This window comes from Anomaloglossus baeobatrachus, chromosome 2 (assembly GCF_048569485.1).
Source record: "Anomaloglossus baeobatrachus isolate aAnoBae1 chromosome 2, aAnoBae1.hap1, whole genome shotgun sequence".
Lineage (NCBI taxonomy): Eukaryota > Metazoa > Chordata > Amphibia > Anura > Aromobatidae > Anomaloglossus > Anomaloglossus baeobatrachus.
In genome coordinates, this window is record NC_134354.1 from 258,544,082 (window position 1) to 258,562,071 (window position 17,990).

General features: G+C 40.6%; 1 protein-coding gene across 1 annotated transcript; it reads right to left on the reverse strand.

Annotated features, from left to right (window-relative positions):
* Nucleotides 1-247: 247 nt before the first annotated feature.
* Nucleotides 248-10,528, reverse strand: LOC142291321 (gastricsin-like). Its single transcript, XM_075335781.1, has 9 exons — nucleotides 10,445-10,528; nucleotides 7,626-7,761; nucleotides 7,380-7,497; nucleotides 5,437-5,555; nucleotides 4,336-4,535; nucleotides 4,125-4,247; nucleotides 1,042-1,189; nucleotides 613-711; nucleotides 248-519 (listed from the first exon to the last, which is right to left on the reverse strand). Exons 1-9 carry the CDS (start codon nucleotides 10,498-10,500, stop codon nucleotides 367-369), a joined length of 1,152 nt encoding a protein of 383 aa, XP_075191896.1. The 5' UTR covers nucleotides 10,501-10,528; the 3' UTR covers nucleotides 248-366.
* Nucleotides 10,529-17,990: the final 7,462 nt, after the last annotated feature.

The following is a 17,990-nucleotide window of genomic DNA, read 5'->3' on the forward strand; positions in this document are numbered from 1 at the left end:
CAGCAAAATAATAGCAACATTTCTCTTCTCCAGGGTTGAATGTTCTGTTATAGTAAAGCACAATGATGGACTCATGACTTCAAAATTTAATGATAGCAAATAGTCAGATTGCTTGGTCTTATTAATTATTGTAGAATAGCATATGAGCATAACTTTTAAATCAATGTTTCCAAATTGTACTATAAAAAGGAACCTCATGGTTTAGGATATCCATATTAAATTGCCCTTCAAAAACATACTAGAAACATTTTGTTGATTACATAGTTTTATTAATGGCACTTTAAGCAACATATACCCATTTAGTGTAATGATTTTTTACTAATGCATTACTAGGAAAATCTCACACCACTACCAAGTATATCTGCTTTATGCAGCAGAAGCAAAACCAACTTGATTATTTCCCAGATCATATACAGAGTAGTATTGCCTGAGGAAGACATCACCAAGAATCCAAAGGGGCTGTCCATTCTGAGAAGGCAGGTAAGTTGGCATAATACCAATAGTGCAGTATCCATTATTCTAAAATAATAAAAACACAACAAAAAATAAATAATACTGATTGACTTTTTTGTTATCCCTTCCCCCAAATTCTATTTTTAGAAAGGAAATTACCTGAAGAACATAGGCAGATGGTGGAAGTGGGAAAGAAACTCCACTAATGGTAAAGCTGATTGTGGGAAGACTTTGAATGTTTCCACAGTTCACGGCATACTGAAAGAGATACAATTATTACTACAATTTAGGGATATCAAGGTAAAATAAAATAACACATCTACACACAACTTAAAAGTGTAAGAAAAGAAATCTGTGAAGAGAAAAGGGGAAGTGAAAACATTTAGAAGAAAAGGAAAATAAGCAGTGACATATTAATTTTCTAGAACATGTAACAGACATGACATGAAGCAGACATTTTGCTTAGTTAATGTTTAATACTTTCCGTCACACCCATTTCATCATAACCACATACACAAAGTATATACAGTAACAACTATAGAATTCACTTGACTAAAATAATTGCCATATACAGCCATTTTATCTTACCTGTCCATTTTGATCTTCTTGGGCACCAATGGATTGCATGAGGGAGGAGAAGTCTCCTTGAGGGGCTGTCAACAGGGAAGTTCCAGTGTCAACTATACCCTGGCATCCTTGGCTACACCATCCAGTAGCTTGCCCATTGATGGAGAACCTAAAGGAAATACATTCAGCTACTGAATCAATGCTAAAATTAACTATGTAGATTAATCTTGATTCAGCCGACCTGTAAATATGGCTGACAGTAATGCGTTCACTCCAGCAATGTATCCTGATGACACCCCTTACAACGGCATATGAGGGGTCTGACAATGGAAGAGCGCTCTCATTGTCAGCCCATTGATTACCCTACAGCACGATCATCGGGTATCAATCAATTGCTGTGGCAGCTGGAGTTCTGACCAAGGCCTCCAGGTCTTCTATAAACTACAGGCAATCCTATCCACTAAAGGTAGCGTCTAATAGGCTTCCTTACTGACAGTAAAAGAGAAAAGCAGCCAGGTCAACCTTAGTTGTAGCATGGAACAGAGTCACTTTGTAATCACGGAGAACATCCTGGCCAGGGCTGCAGAAGCTCAAGAAGAAGAGAAAAATCCAGTGGAAGTAGATAGGGGTAAAATCATATTCCGTATATTTAATCCATTAAAATAGTGCCACAGCTGTACTGGCACCAAACAGACACTTCAGGGAAAAAAAATCCAACATGTTTCGACAACGCTCATGTCTTAGTCATGGCTTTCCACTGGATTTTTCTCTTCCCCTTGACTGACAACATAGTTTAAAGAAAATGAAAATCAGAAGTGATTGGATAGTTGTACACATCTAAAAGTGATACCAATAAAAACTACAACTCATTACGCAAAAAAGCAAGCTCCATAGAGCTCTGTAAGCAAAACAAAAAAAAGAAAAGGTTATGGTTCTCAGAACATGATGCAAAAATTAATAATTTTCATTAAAAGATCATTTTCTTGTGCAAAAGTAGAAAAATGTTTTTTAAAAAATTAGATATATATTGGGAATAATTTTAAGCATATCAACCTATACTATAAAACTGTATCCTTCTTCATTCTGCACGGTGAGCAGCAGAAGAAAAAAAACATACGAAAACCAAACCACAATTGCTGATTTTGTCTCCTCCAGCCCCACACAATATGAAAGGAACAGCCAAAAAGTCATATGTACCAAATGGCACAAATTAAAAATATACCCTGTCCCACATTACAAAACCCGGTCTATAGAAAAATAAAAAGTAATGATCCGCATGAGTATTATTGTGAAAAAGTAATAAAAACAAAAAACCTACATAAATTGGTTACTGACATTGTATCTATCTACAAAATAAAGTTAATACATCAATTACAATGAATAGTGCAGAGTTTAAAAACCAAAAAGTTTATTCCCAGAATTACTGTTTCTACCACAAATTAAATGTGAACATAACATTCTTATATCACAAAATGGTACCATTAAAAACCACGCCTTGAGACATACAAATAAGCTCTCTTAAAGCTTCTTTGATGGAAAAATCACAAAATGTTTAAAAACTGCACAAATTTGGTATCGCCATAATCATGGTGACCAACAGAATAACGTTAACACTTTCTATGTACAGCACGTGAATAGTGTAAAGTCTAAAACATAAAAATAAAACAGTAGAATTGCTGGGGTTTTTTTTCTTTTTCTCCCCATAAAGGGTTAATAAAAATGTGTTATTAAGTTATATTTAGCCGAAAATAGTGCCATTGGCAAATACAACTCATCCTGCAAAAAAAAAGCTGTCATACAGCTGCAGCAACGAAAAAATAAAAAATCTCTCTCCTGGAATGTGATTCTATTAAAAAAAAAAAATTGCTATGTCTCATGAATACGAGCGGGTAACTGTCTCCTCACACAGACAGAAGCTCCCCTCCTCAAGTAATTGACCATCCCATGCTGGATCATTCTCCCTAGAGTTAGAAGTCCTGTGTGAATAACTCTCTGGTCACCTTGTCCAGTGTGGCCCGGAGGAGTTCACAGCTCTTAAAGGTGACCGGTCAGGACAGAGCAGAATGTGAGATGAAGCAAGTGCCCCGGACAAGAGGTCTGTAAGTGTCAGCAAACTGCAAGCTAGGTCCAGCCAAATTAGCAAGTTATGCCTTTAAAAAGGAGAAGACTAGGAACTGTGGGAGGAAAATATGATTTTCATGGACTGTACTGTGGTGATAGGCAGATTGTGGTGGAACAAACAAGACTAGTTGAGGTTGCAGTAGGGGAAGAGGAGAAATTGAAGAGAGTGTCTCGTATGATCGGTGCTAATGGCATGTATGAGAGAAAAATGCTCTCTATCTTTTTTACACCGTTATCATCAAACAAACTACTGTTGAGTAAAACTTCATTTTTATAGAACTGGGTGTCTCTCTCGATGAACTGGTTAACGCCCGGTCCCGGCCAGCCGGACTAAACAGCAACATGTGGCCTGCTTAGTCGTGTTGACTCCTTAGTACAAGTACACACACCGAGCCAGGACCCCCTCTTTCATGTAGCATGCTGGGGTGCAGAAGACACAGACTTCACCCATGACTACTGCTCAGCACCACGCTACAATAACAATGTCACGCCAGTGCCAGAAGACTGCTATAACTAGAACGATTCTGGTGTGAGAGGTCAGTAGTTGTTATATTTATTTAACTAGATAATATAGTATTTAAGAAGTGGTTTTCTGAGTAATGGAGAAACTATTTAAGGGTACGTGTCCACGATCAGGACTTGCTGCGTTCTGGACGCGGTGGGTCCTGACCTGCGGGTCTGCGAGTCTCCAACGCAGGAGAATGTAGCTGCTCCTACCCACGATCAGGGTTTAGAGCGCTGCAGTCCCTCGCTTGTGTTCTCCCTACAGAGGACACACGCGGCTCCACAGCAAAGAATTGACATGCTGCAGCGTCAAAAAGCCGCACCACAATTCAGTCTTCGTTGTGGGTCGCACACAAACAGTGGGCACGGGATTTCTAGAAATCCCATCCATTGTGCTTAAAGTGTACATCGCAGTGTTTTGAACGCATCTGAAGCATGCTGCGTCCAAAATGCTGTGAACACTGATCTTGAGCACCTACCCTTGAATTCCAATTTGCCAGTATGTTTCAGAGGTGACAGGTGTCCAGTAAATTTGTCCTGAGTAGTAGTTCTGGTCAACTCCTCCAAAAGCTACTTCTCCACCATTCTGAGAGCTCTCCTGGCTGCAACAAAAAGAAAAATTATGTGCATAATTGTTACAACACAGAGTAACTGAACAGGAAAGCGCAATCTCCAAATATATAACCTTACCCGCTAAGGTAGAAACCAAATAAAGGCTGGTTAATGAGATTCTGCTGGATCATTCCCTGCATTACAGTGGTGGCTCCTCCTTCAGCAATAGATGGATAAGCTAGACCCAGAATACCATCAAACTGGGCATACACAAAGTTGGTTCCAGGCTCAGTCACGCTCAAGCCAAACTCTTGCTGGGAAATAGCTATATTTTGGATCTATAAGAAATCAAATATGTAAGGTGAGACTATTAGCTGTACCAGAATTAGCACCTGTACAACAGACATCTAGTCCCTGTGTATGATGCAGACTTATACAGCAAGCATATTCCTCTAAAAGAAGCAAGCAGAGTTGAATAATGCCCTCTTCTAACTTCTTAAATGTTGCTGTCACTTACTGACAGCAGCATTTAAGACAAAATGTCCAGGTAGTGTGCTGTTTCATGAGCCCTTCCCTATGCAACATGATCGGGATGTAGATGAATGGCTATCGTAACCAGAGGTCTGATGAGGGCCTCTGTGCCTGCCATCTTAGGACTCCTATGAAGCCCAGCCAGCTACTGGGCTTCAAAAGAGGCTGTGATTTTCTCTATATACTGCAATATTATACACATTACACATTAGAGGTTTAGCGAGATCTGTCAAAATTGTCTGACTAATAAATGGCAAAGATGAAAGTAGTAAGCAATTTATGAAGACATAGGCCCCGATTCATCAAAGTGTTTATGCCAGAACATGTGCGTAAAACAATTTGAAAAGTTGTAACACTTCTGCTATGTGAAGTTTTGCACAAAATTTGCCACTTTTACCATTGTCACACCAGTTGTACCAAAACGTGTGGAGCTGGGGAAGAGATTGGGCAATGCCCGCCCAACAAACTCATTAAAAAAAAAATTGAGGTAAACGGCAAATGTAAGATGCTCCAAATTCATTAAATGGCGTGTACCTCTTAATAAATCTGGTGCATGTTGTGCCCCTCACTAACATTGGCGCACAAAATGCCATTCTTAATAAATCCAGGGAAGCCAGAATTTTTTGTGGATTGTAAAAAAACATATGAATCTATTAGAATAAATTTACTTTTTACAAATGTACATATTTAAATAGAAGCTTCACATACAGAGACAGTGTCATAGCCCAGGACTCCAGTCAGGCTTCCAGTTCCGTACTGCAGAGAAAATTGCTGGTTGTTTGAAGTATAGGAAGAAGACTGACTTGGGTTGAAGAGAGGATGATTTGCTGGGGAGAGAATACACAGACTATTGATTAGATTACATAAATCAACTTATTAATGATCATTAACAATGTAATATTTCCATAAACTCCTTACGAACACAGTCTGAAAAGCTTCAATGGAAGCCGGTGATTCTTAGCATGTTTTTTCATGGCATATCGTACTTCATGTTAGTGATAAATGTAGGATTTTTTTTTATTTATTTGTGCAAATAATGGAATTTGGCAATAATGTGGAAAAGTTTGCAATTCTCAAAACGTTTAATTTTTATTAAAACTATACCGCTATATCACACAAATTTCCCCCATGTCTACTTTACATTGGCACCATTTTTAAAACATCACTTTTTGTAAGGACGTTAGAAGGGTTCAATGTTTATCAGCAATTTCTGATTTGTCCAACACAATTTGCAAAATTATTTTTTTAGGGACCACATCATATTTGAAGTGTCTTTGAGGGCCCTATGTGACAGAAAATACCCAAAAGCGAGACCATTCTAAAAACTGCACCCCTCATATTGATCAAAACCACATGCAAGACGTTTCCCAGGTGTTTCAGAGGAACTAAAGCAATGTGGAAGTAAAAAATTAAAAATTTACTGTTACCCACAAAAATCGTACCTTAGGCCTAAATTTTTAATTTTCACAAGGGTACACTGATACAACAAATGTGGTAGAAAACTAGTGTTTGGGTGCACAGCACGGCTCAGAAGTCATGGAGCATTATATGAATTTTGGAACTCAAAATAATCTGGAATAAATAGCGAACAACATGTCGCGTTTGAAAAACCCTTGATGTGGAACAGTGGAAATCACCCTAAGTTACCCCATTTTGAAATCTAGGCCACTCAAGGAATGTATCTAGATATTTGGTCACCACTTTGAACCCTCAGGTGCGTCACAGAATTTTACAATATGGCGCAGTGAAAATTATAAAATACATTTTTGCTACAAACATATTGCTTTAACCCCAATTTTTTTCATCTTCACAAAACGTAACAATAGAAAATTGTTACTTAATACATGGATACTCCATATGCGGTGGAAAACTACTGTTTGGGCACAAGGCAGGATTCGGATGTCAAGGAGCACCATTTACATTTTGGAGCGTCATTTTGAATGGAATAGATTGCAGATTCCATGTCACAGTTGAAGTTCCCCTGACATACAAAAACAGCAGAAACCCCCCATAATGAACCCATTCTGGAAACTACATCTCTCAAGGAAATCATCTAGGGGTGTAGTGAGCAATTTTAACTTTCAGGGTCATCATAGAATTGTATAACATTGGGCTCAGTAATCAAACTCTCAATTCTGAAGTCAAATGTGTATTCAGTGAAGTCTTTGCCACTACTGAGATAAAAGATGGCAGTTGTTACTGAGGAGATTCTATAACAGGAAAAAGGAGGAGCTAGAGGGAGGAGCTAGAGGCAGAGCTCCACCCCCTCCCTCTTCTCTCTACTTAGAATCTCATCAGTATCAACTGCCATCTCCTATCTCCGTAGTGGGAAAAACTTCAGTGATTACAGATTTGACCTCAGAAGCCATATTCCAAGAGCCACAATATTCTTACTTTTTTGCTCTAGGAATGATGAATTAGGGATACTTGTGAATTTCAGGTGTCTCCGTTGTGTTTTTAATGCTGGTAAACTGAATCGCTACAGTAGTATTGCCCCAAGATTGCAGCTTAAGAAAAGTATTGACTACAATACTACCATTTTTCTGAATTTGCCTGGTGCCATAGCCTCATAGGTTAGGTATCATTAAGCCAAATATTAATAACTTTTAATTTGACTTATATTTCACTAACATCAATCTTCAGCTACTTACTGCATGCCTGACTTTGACAATAGGTTGATGCTACCCACAAATTTGAAGATCCAGTGTCAAACAGAACAAGGAAGTTTTGGGGTGGTGTCCCAATGCTGATTTCTCCATAGTATGACATCTATCCACAAAGAACAAATAAAAATGTTGACTTTTTATCTCATTTATGTACCTTTATATCTAATAACATTAGTCTTCAGGAAACTTCTGTTAGGCTAGTCTATCAATAATTAATTAATTACCACTCACATCCATATAGTTAGCCAGAGGCTCATAAGCAACAGCAAGCTGGTTGTAATACTTTGAAGCTGGGTCCACCTTTGGGGCTTTGATGCCATGCTCACTCATCACCTGTCTCATGGACTTGAATCTCTTCAGGGGGACTCTGTAAAGGTAATTTCAGAGTTATTATAGAGGAGGTCTTTACAAGCATGGACATTGTTCAACCCCCTTTGCAAATTAGGACACCACCTTCTGGTATTGCTCCAGATCACTGATATATTTTTGAGTTGTCACAAGAGTGGTCCAAACAGTTAAGCAAAGAGATCATTGCCAGGGACAGAAAAATCGCGGTCGCAAGGATCCCGACCAGGCCCGGGATACACGGGGCCTGCAAACCCCTGCTTCAGCTGGATGTGCAACTGAGGCCACACATTCAGCTTAACTGCATTGCGGCACAGAAACCCGTTGCGATACACGCTGCCAGCCAAACAGAAGTCAACAAATTTCAGCGGCGTCCCTGTGACTGAGGCGGCGCATGACAAACACATTAGGCATTGCCATAGCACAGACGCTGATAAAAGATGCCAGACACTGCTGGCCAGCTATAAAGGACGTGGGAGACGGGGAGGGAGAGTACAGTCTATATACTATGGGGACAGTATATACCAGGATGGGCCAAGGAGAGGAACATATATACCAAGAGGTGGATACTACATAACAGGAGGAGGTATTATATATCAGGAGGGGGACAGTATATAACATGAGGGGCCCAGGAGAGGAACATATATGCCAGGAGGGTGACAGTAACCACTTCCTTCTTGGTTACCCCTCTCCACACATAGCAGTTTTTAATTGCAATGAGATGACACACAGTTAGGGTCATAGAGCTAGGGACCCCAATATAGAGATATACCTTGATGAGGTTTTGGGGCTCAGTTACATTGATCAATGCGATTGCTAAATATCTCCTTTTTCCTAATATTCATGGCAGGTATGCATTTCATTATTCACACTTTCAAGTTAGCAAGTGGCATTTTTCATTGTATGCTTCAATGTTTTTCGATATGCTTATAGCATTATACTATTATCTAACTTTGATGTGCAGCCTTATCCTCGTGTACTATGTATTTTTTTGGCTTGCACTCATAATATATATTAGTGCTCACTTCAGTTATCCTATTTAGTAACCACTTCCTGGCACTGCCGGACGGCTCTGTACTGATGCAATGCAGAGCCAGCTTTCAGTCAGTGCTAGGGGAGTGGTGCACGCACCACTCATATGTGACTGAAATTGCGCCAGCTGCACAGCTATGACTGAAAGGCGGAGGCTATCGGGGGGGGAAGAAAAGTTACATTTCGTCCCATCAGTGGGGCTGAATGCGGCATCAGAATGCCATTAACCTGCAGATTAACTCCACATCTGCAAGTTAAGAGAGTTTTTGTTTGTTTGTTTTTTACATGGCAGGTTCCCTTTATTGTAAGGTTTTTATGAGGAAAAACATCTTACTTTTTAAGGACACACATCAATGGTGTTGGATATGCATGTCAGAAAAGGCACTTAACTAATAATTGTGCTGTTTTTTTTCTCATATCAAACAGCTCTTTTAACCAATTCAAGATCAAGCTTTTTACTTTTGTTAAAGACCAGGCATATGTTTTAGTTTTTTCATACATGAACTTTAAAGAGCTGTAAAAATGTCATCACTTGGATATTCAAATGATTTTTGAATTTTTTTTGAGATACATTGGACTTTATTTTTATGTTACTTTCTTTTTTTAAACTTTTGCTTACATTGGGCAATATTCGTGGGAACATAAAGAAATTACGTTTGTGTTTTTTATTTATTTTTTTTTTTTTAATCACAAAGGACCACTGAAAATATTTTAAAATATGTTTTCCTTTCCATAACAATTGTTAATATATCAGGCATACTGTTTTATTGTCAAAGGGGGTGAAGCTAGTAACAACAATTTGGACTGGAAGCAGCGTTTTTTATTTATAATTATTTTCCAACTTTTAATTACATTTTATATAATTCATTATCCCTTTAAAGCAATAAATAAGTGAGGGGTATTTCAATATTTGAATCCTTTTTTTCTGATTTCCCATGTAACTGAGACTAGTATTTTAGCCCCAGTTACAGTGGAAATTTAGCCTTTTTACAGCATAGCTGCCCGAGTCTCCTAGGACCCAGTAGCTCCTGCACCCTTCCCTATATCCTTGTAATCATAGGACCTCAAGGTTTGTAGAAGGAAGCGCCATTAGTGCTTCCTTGTACACAGCACTTTTTCAGTGCTGTATATACGGTGATTGGAAAGACAAAAACTGTAACAAACCATCTCTGCCTTCTCTAAAGAGAGTCTGTTTGTGTCTGATAGTCAGCTCCAGCTCCACGATGTTATGCAACAGCTCTACAATGCAGCAATGTCTTAGTACGATATTGGAGAGTAAAACGCAGACCATCCAGATGTGTATCGACTATGGGGGGGGGGGGGGGTCAGGAAGTAGTTGTTAATTATAGTACTGTATATAGTAATGCAATATTTTTCATAATTAACCAATCAACATGTAGCAGTGTCTCCTTTTGAGCCTTTCAAGTCATATTATAGTTTAGAAAGAGAAGGGGGAAAAAAAGAATGAAAAATTGTATATGGTTAAAATTTGGTAAAATGGTAAAAGTACGAAATAATGAACATTTGTGTCAAGGATTTAAATATAACTAAAATTAACATCAAGCATTTTCCATAAGCCCCGAGTTGTTCTGGTTAAAGTAATTTTATAATTAGAGTATGTAAAAAAAATTAGAACTATAAACCTATTACATTAATAAGCCGCTTATACTTACTTAACTATCCCCTCTGAGAGGTGGAGGCAAACGAAAGCAAGAATGATCCACTTCATGTTGGCGGATAAACTTCCACTGCTGTTTAGACTTGCACAGCCAGCACCTATATATACTCAGAGAACTTTTACTATCTTATTGATAAAACATTTTATCACAATGTCAATGTCATTAAGATTGCCTTATCAATGATCTTAGGTGCTTACATTTTTTTCCATTAAGGTTAGATTACCAATTCTTTCAGGTACTTTGAAAACAACTAGGAAAAATATAATTAGCTCCTTAACCCTTTTGGAAATTTTGCATCTCAGGTAGCCAGGAAAATTTCCATGAAATATACAAAGTGAACAACTAGTGAATTTTTGGTTCATAAAATTCATACAATTTTGTGTCAAGGTGTGATTTTTCCTTAAAGATGACCCTAAAAAACAAAAAGTTTTAAAATGTGCAGCATTTATAAATTCCTTTTAGGCCTATGCCTATGAAAATAGTATTCGAATGGAGCACCTTTAGATATACAGTATATCACAAAAGTGAGTACACCTCTCCCATTTTTATAAATATTTTATTATATATTTTCATGGGACAACACTGAAGATATGACACTTTGATACAATGTAAAGTAGTCAGTGTGCAGCTTGTATAACAGTGCAAATTTGGTGCCCTCTAAATAACTCAACATCCAAACATTAATGTCTAAACCGCTGGCAACAAAAATGAGTACACCCCTAAGCGAAAATGGCCAAATTGTGCCCAATTGGCCATTTTCCCTCCCTGGTGTTATGTGACTCATTAGCGTTACAAGGTCTAAGTGGTAAATGGGGAGCAGGTGTGGTAAATTTGGTGTCATCTCTCTCACGCTCTCATACTGGTTACTGGAAGTTCAACATGACTCCTCATCACAAAGTATTCTCTGAGGATCAAAAGAAAAAAATAAAATAAATAAATAGTTGCTCTACCTAAAGATGGCCTAGGCTATAAGAAGATTGCCAACACTCAGCACATTGGCCAAGACCATACAGCGGTTTAACAAGGCAGGTTCCTTTCAGAATCGACCACACATGTTGAGGGCACATGCTCAGCGTCATATCTAGAGGTTGTCTTTTCTATATAGATGTATGAGCACTGCCAGCATTGCTGCAGTGGTTAAAGAGGTGGGGTGGTCAGCCTATCAGTGCTTACACCATACGCTGCACACTGCATCAAATTGGTCTGTATGGCTGTCATACCAGAAGGAAGTCTCTTCAAAAGATGATGCACAAGAAATCCAGACAGTTTACTGAAGACAAGGAGACTAAGGACGTGGATTACTGGAACAACGTGCTGTGGTCTGATGAGATCAAGATAAACTTTGGTTCAGATGGTGTCAAGTGTGTGTGGTGGCAACCAGGTGAAAAGCACAAAGACAATTGTGTCTTGCCTACAGTCAAGCATGGTGGTGTGAGTGACATGGTTTGGGACTGCAATAGTGCTTCTGGCTGTGGGAGCTACAGTTTATCGAGGGAACCATGAATGCCAAGATGTATTGTGACACAGTGAAGCAAAGCATGATCCCACTCCTTTGGAAAATGGGCTGCAGGGAAGTATTCCAACATGATAACCTCAAACACACCTCCAAGATGACCACTGCCTTGCTAAAGAAACTGCGGGTAAAGGTACTAGACTGGCCAATCATGACTAGAGACCTAAACCCTATTGAGTATGTGTGAAGCATCCTCAAACAGAAGGTGGAGGAGCACAACATCTCTAACATCCACTATGTAACGCCTGCCTGGATCAACAGACTCAGATGGGATGTAATGGACAGGCTAGATGGAAGCCACTCACCAAGCAGGACCCCCAGAACCCTGAAACCCTTTTAACCTCTATACAGGGATTTGAAATTACACAGGGCCCTGGAGATCACTACCTGTGGAAGACTGCAGTCCTATGAGAGTAGTCGTCAGGCAGGGTCAAACCAGGAATAGCAGAACAGGGACAGAATCGGCAGGCAAGGACGTAATCAGAAAACGTAGCAGAGGTCAAATCCGGATCGGGCAGCGAGGTACAAAAACAGCAGGCAGAAGGGTAGTCAAAAAACATGCAGAAGTCAGCACACAGGAATCACAAAACAGAATAGGGCAGATCAGGAGCCGGGAAAACAGAACTATCTCTGGCAGAGGTCAGCAGACAGGAGGGGAACTAAGAAGGGTGTGGTGTCTTCCCATTGGCTGTAGCTGAACACTGGCAACTTCAGCTGGAAGACACAAGCCACCCACAGTCAGCCAGTAGTACTGCAGATCCCAAGATAACCCAGCCCAGTGGATGATCGGAGCCTGCGCTCACCGGTGCCGCTGGCATCGACTCCTCTCCCATCACCATCACTCATCCCATCCACGGCAGGAACACGGCGTCGCCTGGCGATCGGAGCAGAAGTCGCTGGAGCGGACTCCGGTGGTGACGTAACTCACTAGTTCTGTGATGTTGTCATGGAGGAATGGAAGAGGATTCCAGTGGCTCCTGTGAAGCTCTAGTGAACTCCATGCTCAAGAAAGTTAAGGCAATGCTGGAAAACAATGGTGGTGACCCAAAATATTTATACTTTGGGCACAATTTTACTATATTCGATTAGGAGTGTACTCACTTTTGTTGACAGAAATTTAGACATTGATGGCTGTGCTGAATTATTTAGAGAACACACCAAATTTACACTGTACAAGTTGTACACTGACTACTTTACATTGTACCATAGTGTCATATCCTCAGTGTTGTCCCATGAAAAGAAATGAAATATTTGCAAATTGTGTGGGGTGTACTCACTTTTGGGATATACTGTAGTGGTCCTTGGTGGTAGTGTGGTTTTCTCAATAAGAGATGGCAAAGAGAATGTAGACATACACAAAAGACAGTTAAAGGGGTTTTCCATTTCTAGTACTTTATATTGAAGTAGATTAGATCCATGAGAAAACCGAAACCATAAGCATTTAGTACCTGTTGGGGATCACTCCATGAGGGATTTTCATCAGGAGCCTCCTGATGAAAAGGTTTCCTTGAAACGTGCGTCGAGGTGTTTGCTGGGTTTTTCTGACCTTGTATTATGTGAGTATTGCACGGATGATCTATACATGAGCAATTAGAGCCTCTGTTTGTAGGGAGTTAGTTTATGGTGGAAAGGTGCGCTGTATGAGTGGACATTTAGCCTTAATAGGCATACTTACAGTTAGGTCCAGAAATATTTGGACAGTGACACAAGTTTTGTTATTTTAGCTGTTTACAAAAATATGTTCAGAAATACAATTATATATATAATATGGGCTGAAAGTGCACACTCCCAGGTGCAATATGAGAGTTTTCACATCCAAATCGGAGAAAGGGTTTAGGAATCATAGCTCTGTAATGCATAGCCTCCTCTTTTTCAAGGGACCAAAAGTATTTGGACAAGGGACTCTAAGGGCTGCAATTAACTCTGAAGGCTTCTCCCTCGTTAACCTGCAATCAATGAAGTAGTTAAAAGGTCTGGGGTTGATTACAGGTGTGTGGTTTTGCATTTGGAATCTGTTGCTGTGACCAGACAACATGCGGTCTAAGGAACTCTCAATTGAGGTGAAGCAGAACATCCTGAGGCTGAAAAAAAAGAAAAAATCCATCAGAGAGATAGCAGACATGCTTGGAGTAGCAAAATCAACAGTCGGGTACATTCTGAGAAAAAAGGAATTGACTGGTGAGCTTGGGAACTCAAAAAGGCCTGGGCGTCCACGGATGACAACAGTGGTGGATGATCGCCGCATACTTTCTTTGGTGAAGAAGAACCCGTTCACAACATCAACTGAAGTCCAGAACACTCTCAGTGAAGTAGGTGTATCTGTCTCTAAGTCAACAGTAAAGCGAAGACTCCATGAAAGTAGATACAAAGGGTTCACATCTAGATGCAAACCATTCATCAATTCCAAAAATAGACAGGCCAGAGTTAAATTTGCTGAAAAACACCTCATAAAGCCTGCTCAGTTCTGGAAAAGTATTCTATGGACAGATGAGACAAAGATCAACCTGTACCAGAATGATGGGAAGAAAAAAGTTTGGAGAAGAAAAGGAACGGCACATGATCCAAGGCACACCACATCCTCTGTAAAACATGGTGGAGGCAACGTGATGGCATGGGCATGCATGGCTTTCAATGGCACTGGGTCACTTGTGTTTATTGATGACATAACAGCAGACAAGAGTAGCCGGATGAATTCTGAAGTGTACCGGGATATACTTTCAGCCCAGATTTAGCCAAATGCCGCAAAGTTGATCGGACGGCGCTTCATAGTACAGATGGACAATGACCCCAAGCATACAGCCAAAGCTACCCAGGAGTTCATGAGTGCAAAAAAGTGGAACATTCTGGAATGGCCAAGTCAATCACCAGATCTTAACCCAATTGAGCATGCATTTCACTTGCTCAAATCCAGACTTAAGACGGAAAGACCCACGAACAAGCAAGACCTGAAGGCTGCGGCTGTAAAGGCCTGGCAAAGCATTAAGAAGGAGGAAACCCAGCGTTTGGTGATGTCCATGGGTTCCAGACTTAAGGCAGTGATTGCCTCCAAAGAATTCGCAACAAAATATTGAAAATAAAAATATTTTGTTTGGGTTTGGTTTATTTGTCCAATTACTTTTGACCTCCTAAAATGTGGAGTGTTTGTAAAGAAATGTGTACAATTCCTACAATTTCTATCAGATATTTTTGTTCAAATCTTCAAATTAAACGTTACAATCTGCACTTGAATTCTGTTGTAGAGGTTTCATTTCAAATCCAATGTGGTGGCATGCAGAGCCCAACTCGCGAAAATTGTGTCACTGTCCAAATATTTCTGGACCTAACTGTATATCACCTATTTTTCATCTATAGGATATTCACTCCAATTGTTGAAATAGTCACTATATATTAATCAGCTGAGTCGCTTATAAATTTATAGTAATCAATTTCTATTTGAATGTTTATTCCTTCATATATTACTATTAGAATAGTTCTAAAGAGATATTTGTATTGGATATTTATTTTTGAATATTTATTGAAAGACGGAGTAGGATTTATATAGCAATTTAATATTTGGGGACTTAATAAATCCATACAGTGGTTTTATATATATCGGTGTGTAATACATTTAAATATTGGGGAGAGTGTTGGGGTGTTGCTCGGTTTATACAGTTTATACAGTTTTTTTATATATTTTATAATCTTACAATTTGAGAACAATATCCCTCTACTTCTCTTACCAATATTCTATGGTCAAAAATTCCCCCTATGTTTATTTTTTCAAGTGATTTTTTTTTCTTGGTGTATTCCAATGGTGTAGATTAAATAAATGTTTTTAAAAAATATGTTTTCAAAATAAAAAATAAATATTTGATACAATATACTCTGATTTCTGTTTCTGTTTCTTTTTTTATCTTGCAGGTTTGGATGCTGAAAAAAGAAGCAGCATGTCAAGTGTTGCCGCGTTTTTTTCCTGTATTTGTTAGCCCAGGGGTGGGGAACCTCCGGCCAGTGAGCCGTATGCGGCCCGCAATTACTTTTTCTGCGGCCCCCATGCAGATTCCCAGGAACCGCAGTCCTGGGACAGCAGCCTCATCTTTTTGGCTGCTGGCCCTTTAAAACCCCGCACAGCGCGTTCACTGCTGAGCGCTGCAATTGCTATACCGAAGGACTATGTCCTCACCCTAGCATTGGCTAGCATGAGGACGTACTTTGTAGGCAGGGTAGGTGCGAGGTGTGCTCCAGTCCAGTCCTACTGTTCCCACAGCGGTCCCCGGCGGTAGCAGCAGCGCTCTCTGTGCCCGGCGGCAGCAGCAGCGCTGTGTCTGCAGCCTCCCCCAGGCCTGTCTGTGTGCCTGCCTCCAGCTTACTCCAGGTCTGCCTGCCTCCAGCCTCCTCCAGGTCTGCCTCCAGCCTCCTCCAGGACTGTTAATCTTTCTGCTTCCAGTCTCATCCAGGTCTCTCTGCCTCCAGTCTCCTCTATGTCTGTATCTGCCTCCAGCCTCCTCCAGGTCTGCCTCCAGCCTCCTCCAGGTCTGTTAATCTTTCTGCCTCCAGCTTCCTCCAGGTCTGCCTGCCTCCAGCCTCCCCCAGGTCTGTCTGTCTATCTGCCTCCAGCATCCTGCAGGTTGGTCTGTCTGCCTGACTCCAGCCTCCCCCAGGCCTGTCTGTCTGCCTCCAGCCTTCTCCAGGTCTGCCTCCAGCCTCCCCCAGGCCTGTCTGTCTGCCTCCAGCCTCCTCCAGGTCTGCCTCCAGCCTCCTCCAGGTCTGTCTCCAGCCTCCTCCAGGTTGGCCTGTCTGTCTGCCTCCAGCCTCCTCCAGGTCAGTCTGTCTGCCTCCAGCCTCCTCCAGGTCGGTCAGTCTGCCTCCAGCCTCCTCCAGGTCTGTCTGTGCTCCCCCAGCTATGTTTGTGCCCCCAGCTTTGTCTCTACACCCTAGTGATGTATATACCCCCAGTGATGTCTGTGCCAACCAGTGATGTTTGTACCCCCAGTAATGTCTTTGCCCTGCTGATTACCTAATTATGTATATTCCTCCCAGCTCTTCCCTGCAATGTTTATGCCCCCCAGTTTGTGCCTGTGTTCCCCAACAATGATGTATATACCATCAGTGATGAATGTACCCCCCCAGTGATGTCTATACAAACAGCCACATCTATACCCCACAACTTTGCTAATGATATATATTCCTCCCAGCCCTCCCCAGTGATGTATTGCCTTCAGCAGCTCCTTTGATGTCTATGCCCGCATTCTCCCTACTCATGTCTATGCCCCCCAGCCTCTCCAGTGATCTATATTCTTCCCAACCCTCCCCTAAGATGTATATGCCCCCATCCCCTCCTGTGATGTATATACAGCAGTCACAGCCAACTCAAACCTGGAAAACCAGTTGTGAGAAGCAAGAAGATCAATATCACTTAACATCACAGCCGCACCAAAGAGTAGAAGCTCCAGCCACCACAGTGAGTTAATTGTTTGACCAAATATATTAGGGTAATTTTCAAGTTGATAATTTTGTGCGGCCCCCGAAGTGTGGTAGAATTTTCCAAATGGACCCTGGCAGAAAAAAGGTTCCCCATCACGGTTTTATCCCTTCCAGCCAATGATTTCACTTAAAAAAACGCATGACCCAAAAACGCACCCAAAAAAGAACTCACTAAAAACACATTTTTGGTGCATTTTTCTGCCACAAGCTGCATTTTTTAGTGCAGAAAATTTATCACCTAATATTCAGCGTCCGCACATACCCTAAATAAACAGATTTACGAATGATGAGGAATCAAGGTTTAAGGCGACAATCTTTTAAGAGAAGTGTTCCATGGTAGAAACAAACAAAATTAAATGGCTTGGCTTAAATGGAAGTAGATAGTTGACATTTACAATGACAGTGGGCACCTCTATTGACAGAAAATTCATATCTGTAGATTGTAGGGCAATGTTGTGCACTACTATGGCTTACTATGTGGGTCACATACAGACAGAATTTTCATTGCGGTCTCTGATCTGTAAGACTAACGAACTGTTGTAGTTGCGTTCCTACTCCTAAAGA

Bases quoted from the DNA above. Each gene is read 5' to 3' on its own strand.
- LOC142291321 (XM_075335781.1), bottom strand. From the start codon at position 10,500: ATGAAGTGGATCATTCTTGCTTTCGTTTGCCTCCACCTCTCAGAGGGG. The intron at 7,762-10,444 runs GTAAGTATAAGC...TTACCTTTACAG, and splicing joins CTCTCAGAGGGGATAGTTAA to AGTCCCCCTGAAGAGATTCA. The intron at 1,190-4,124 runs GTAGGTGCTCAA...TATTTCCTTTAG, and splicing joins TGGCAAATTGGAATTCAAGG to GTTCTCCATCAATGGGCAAG.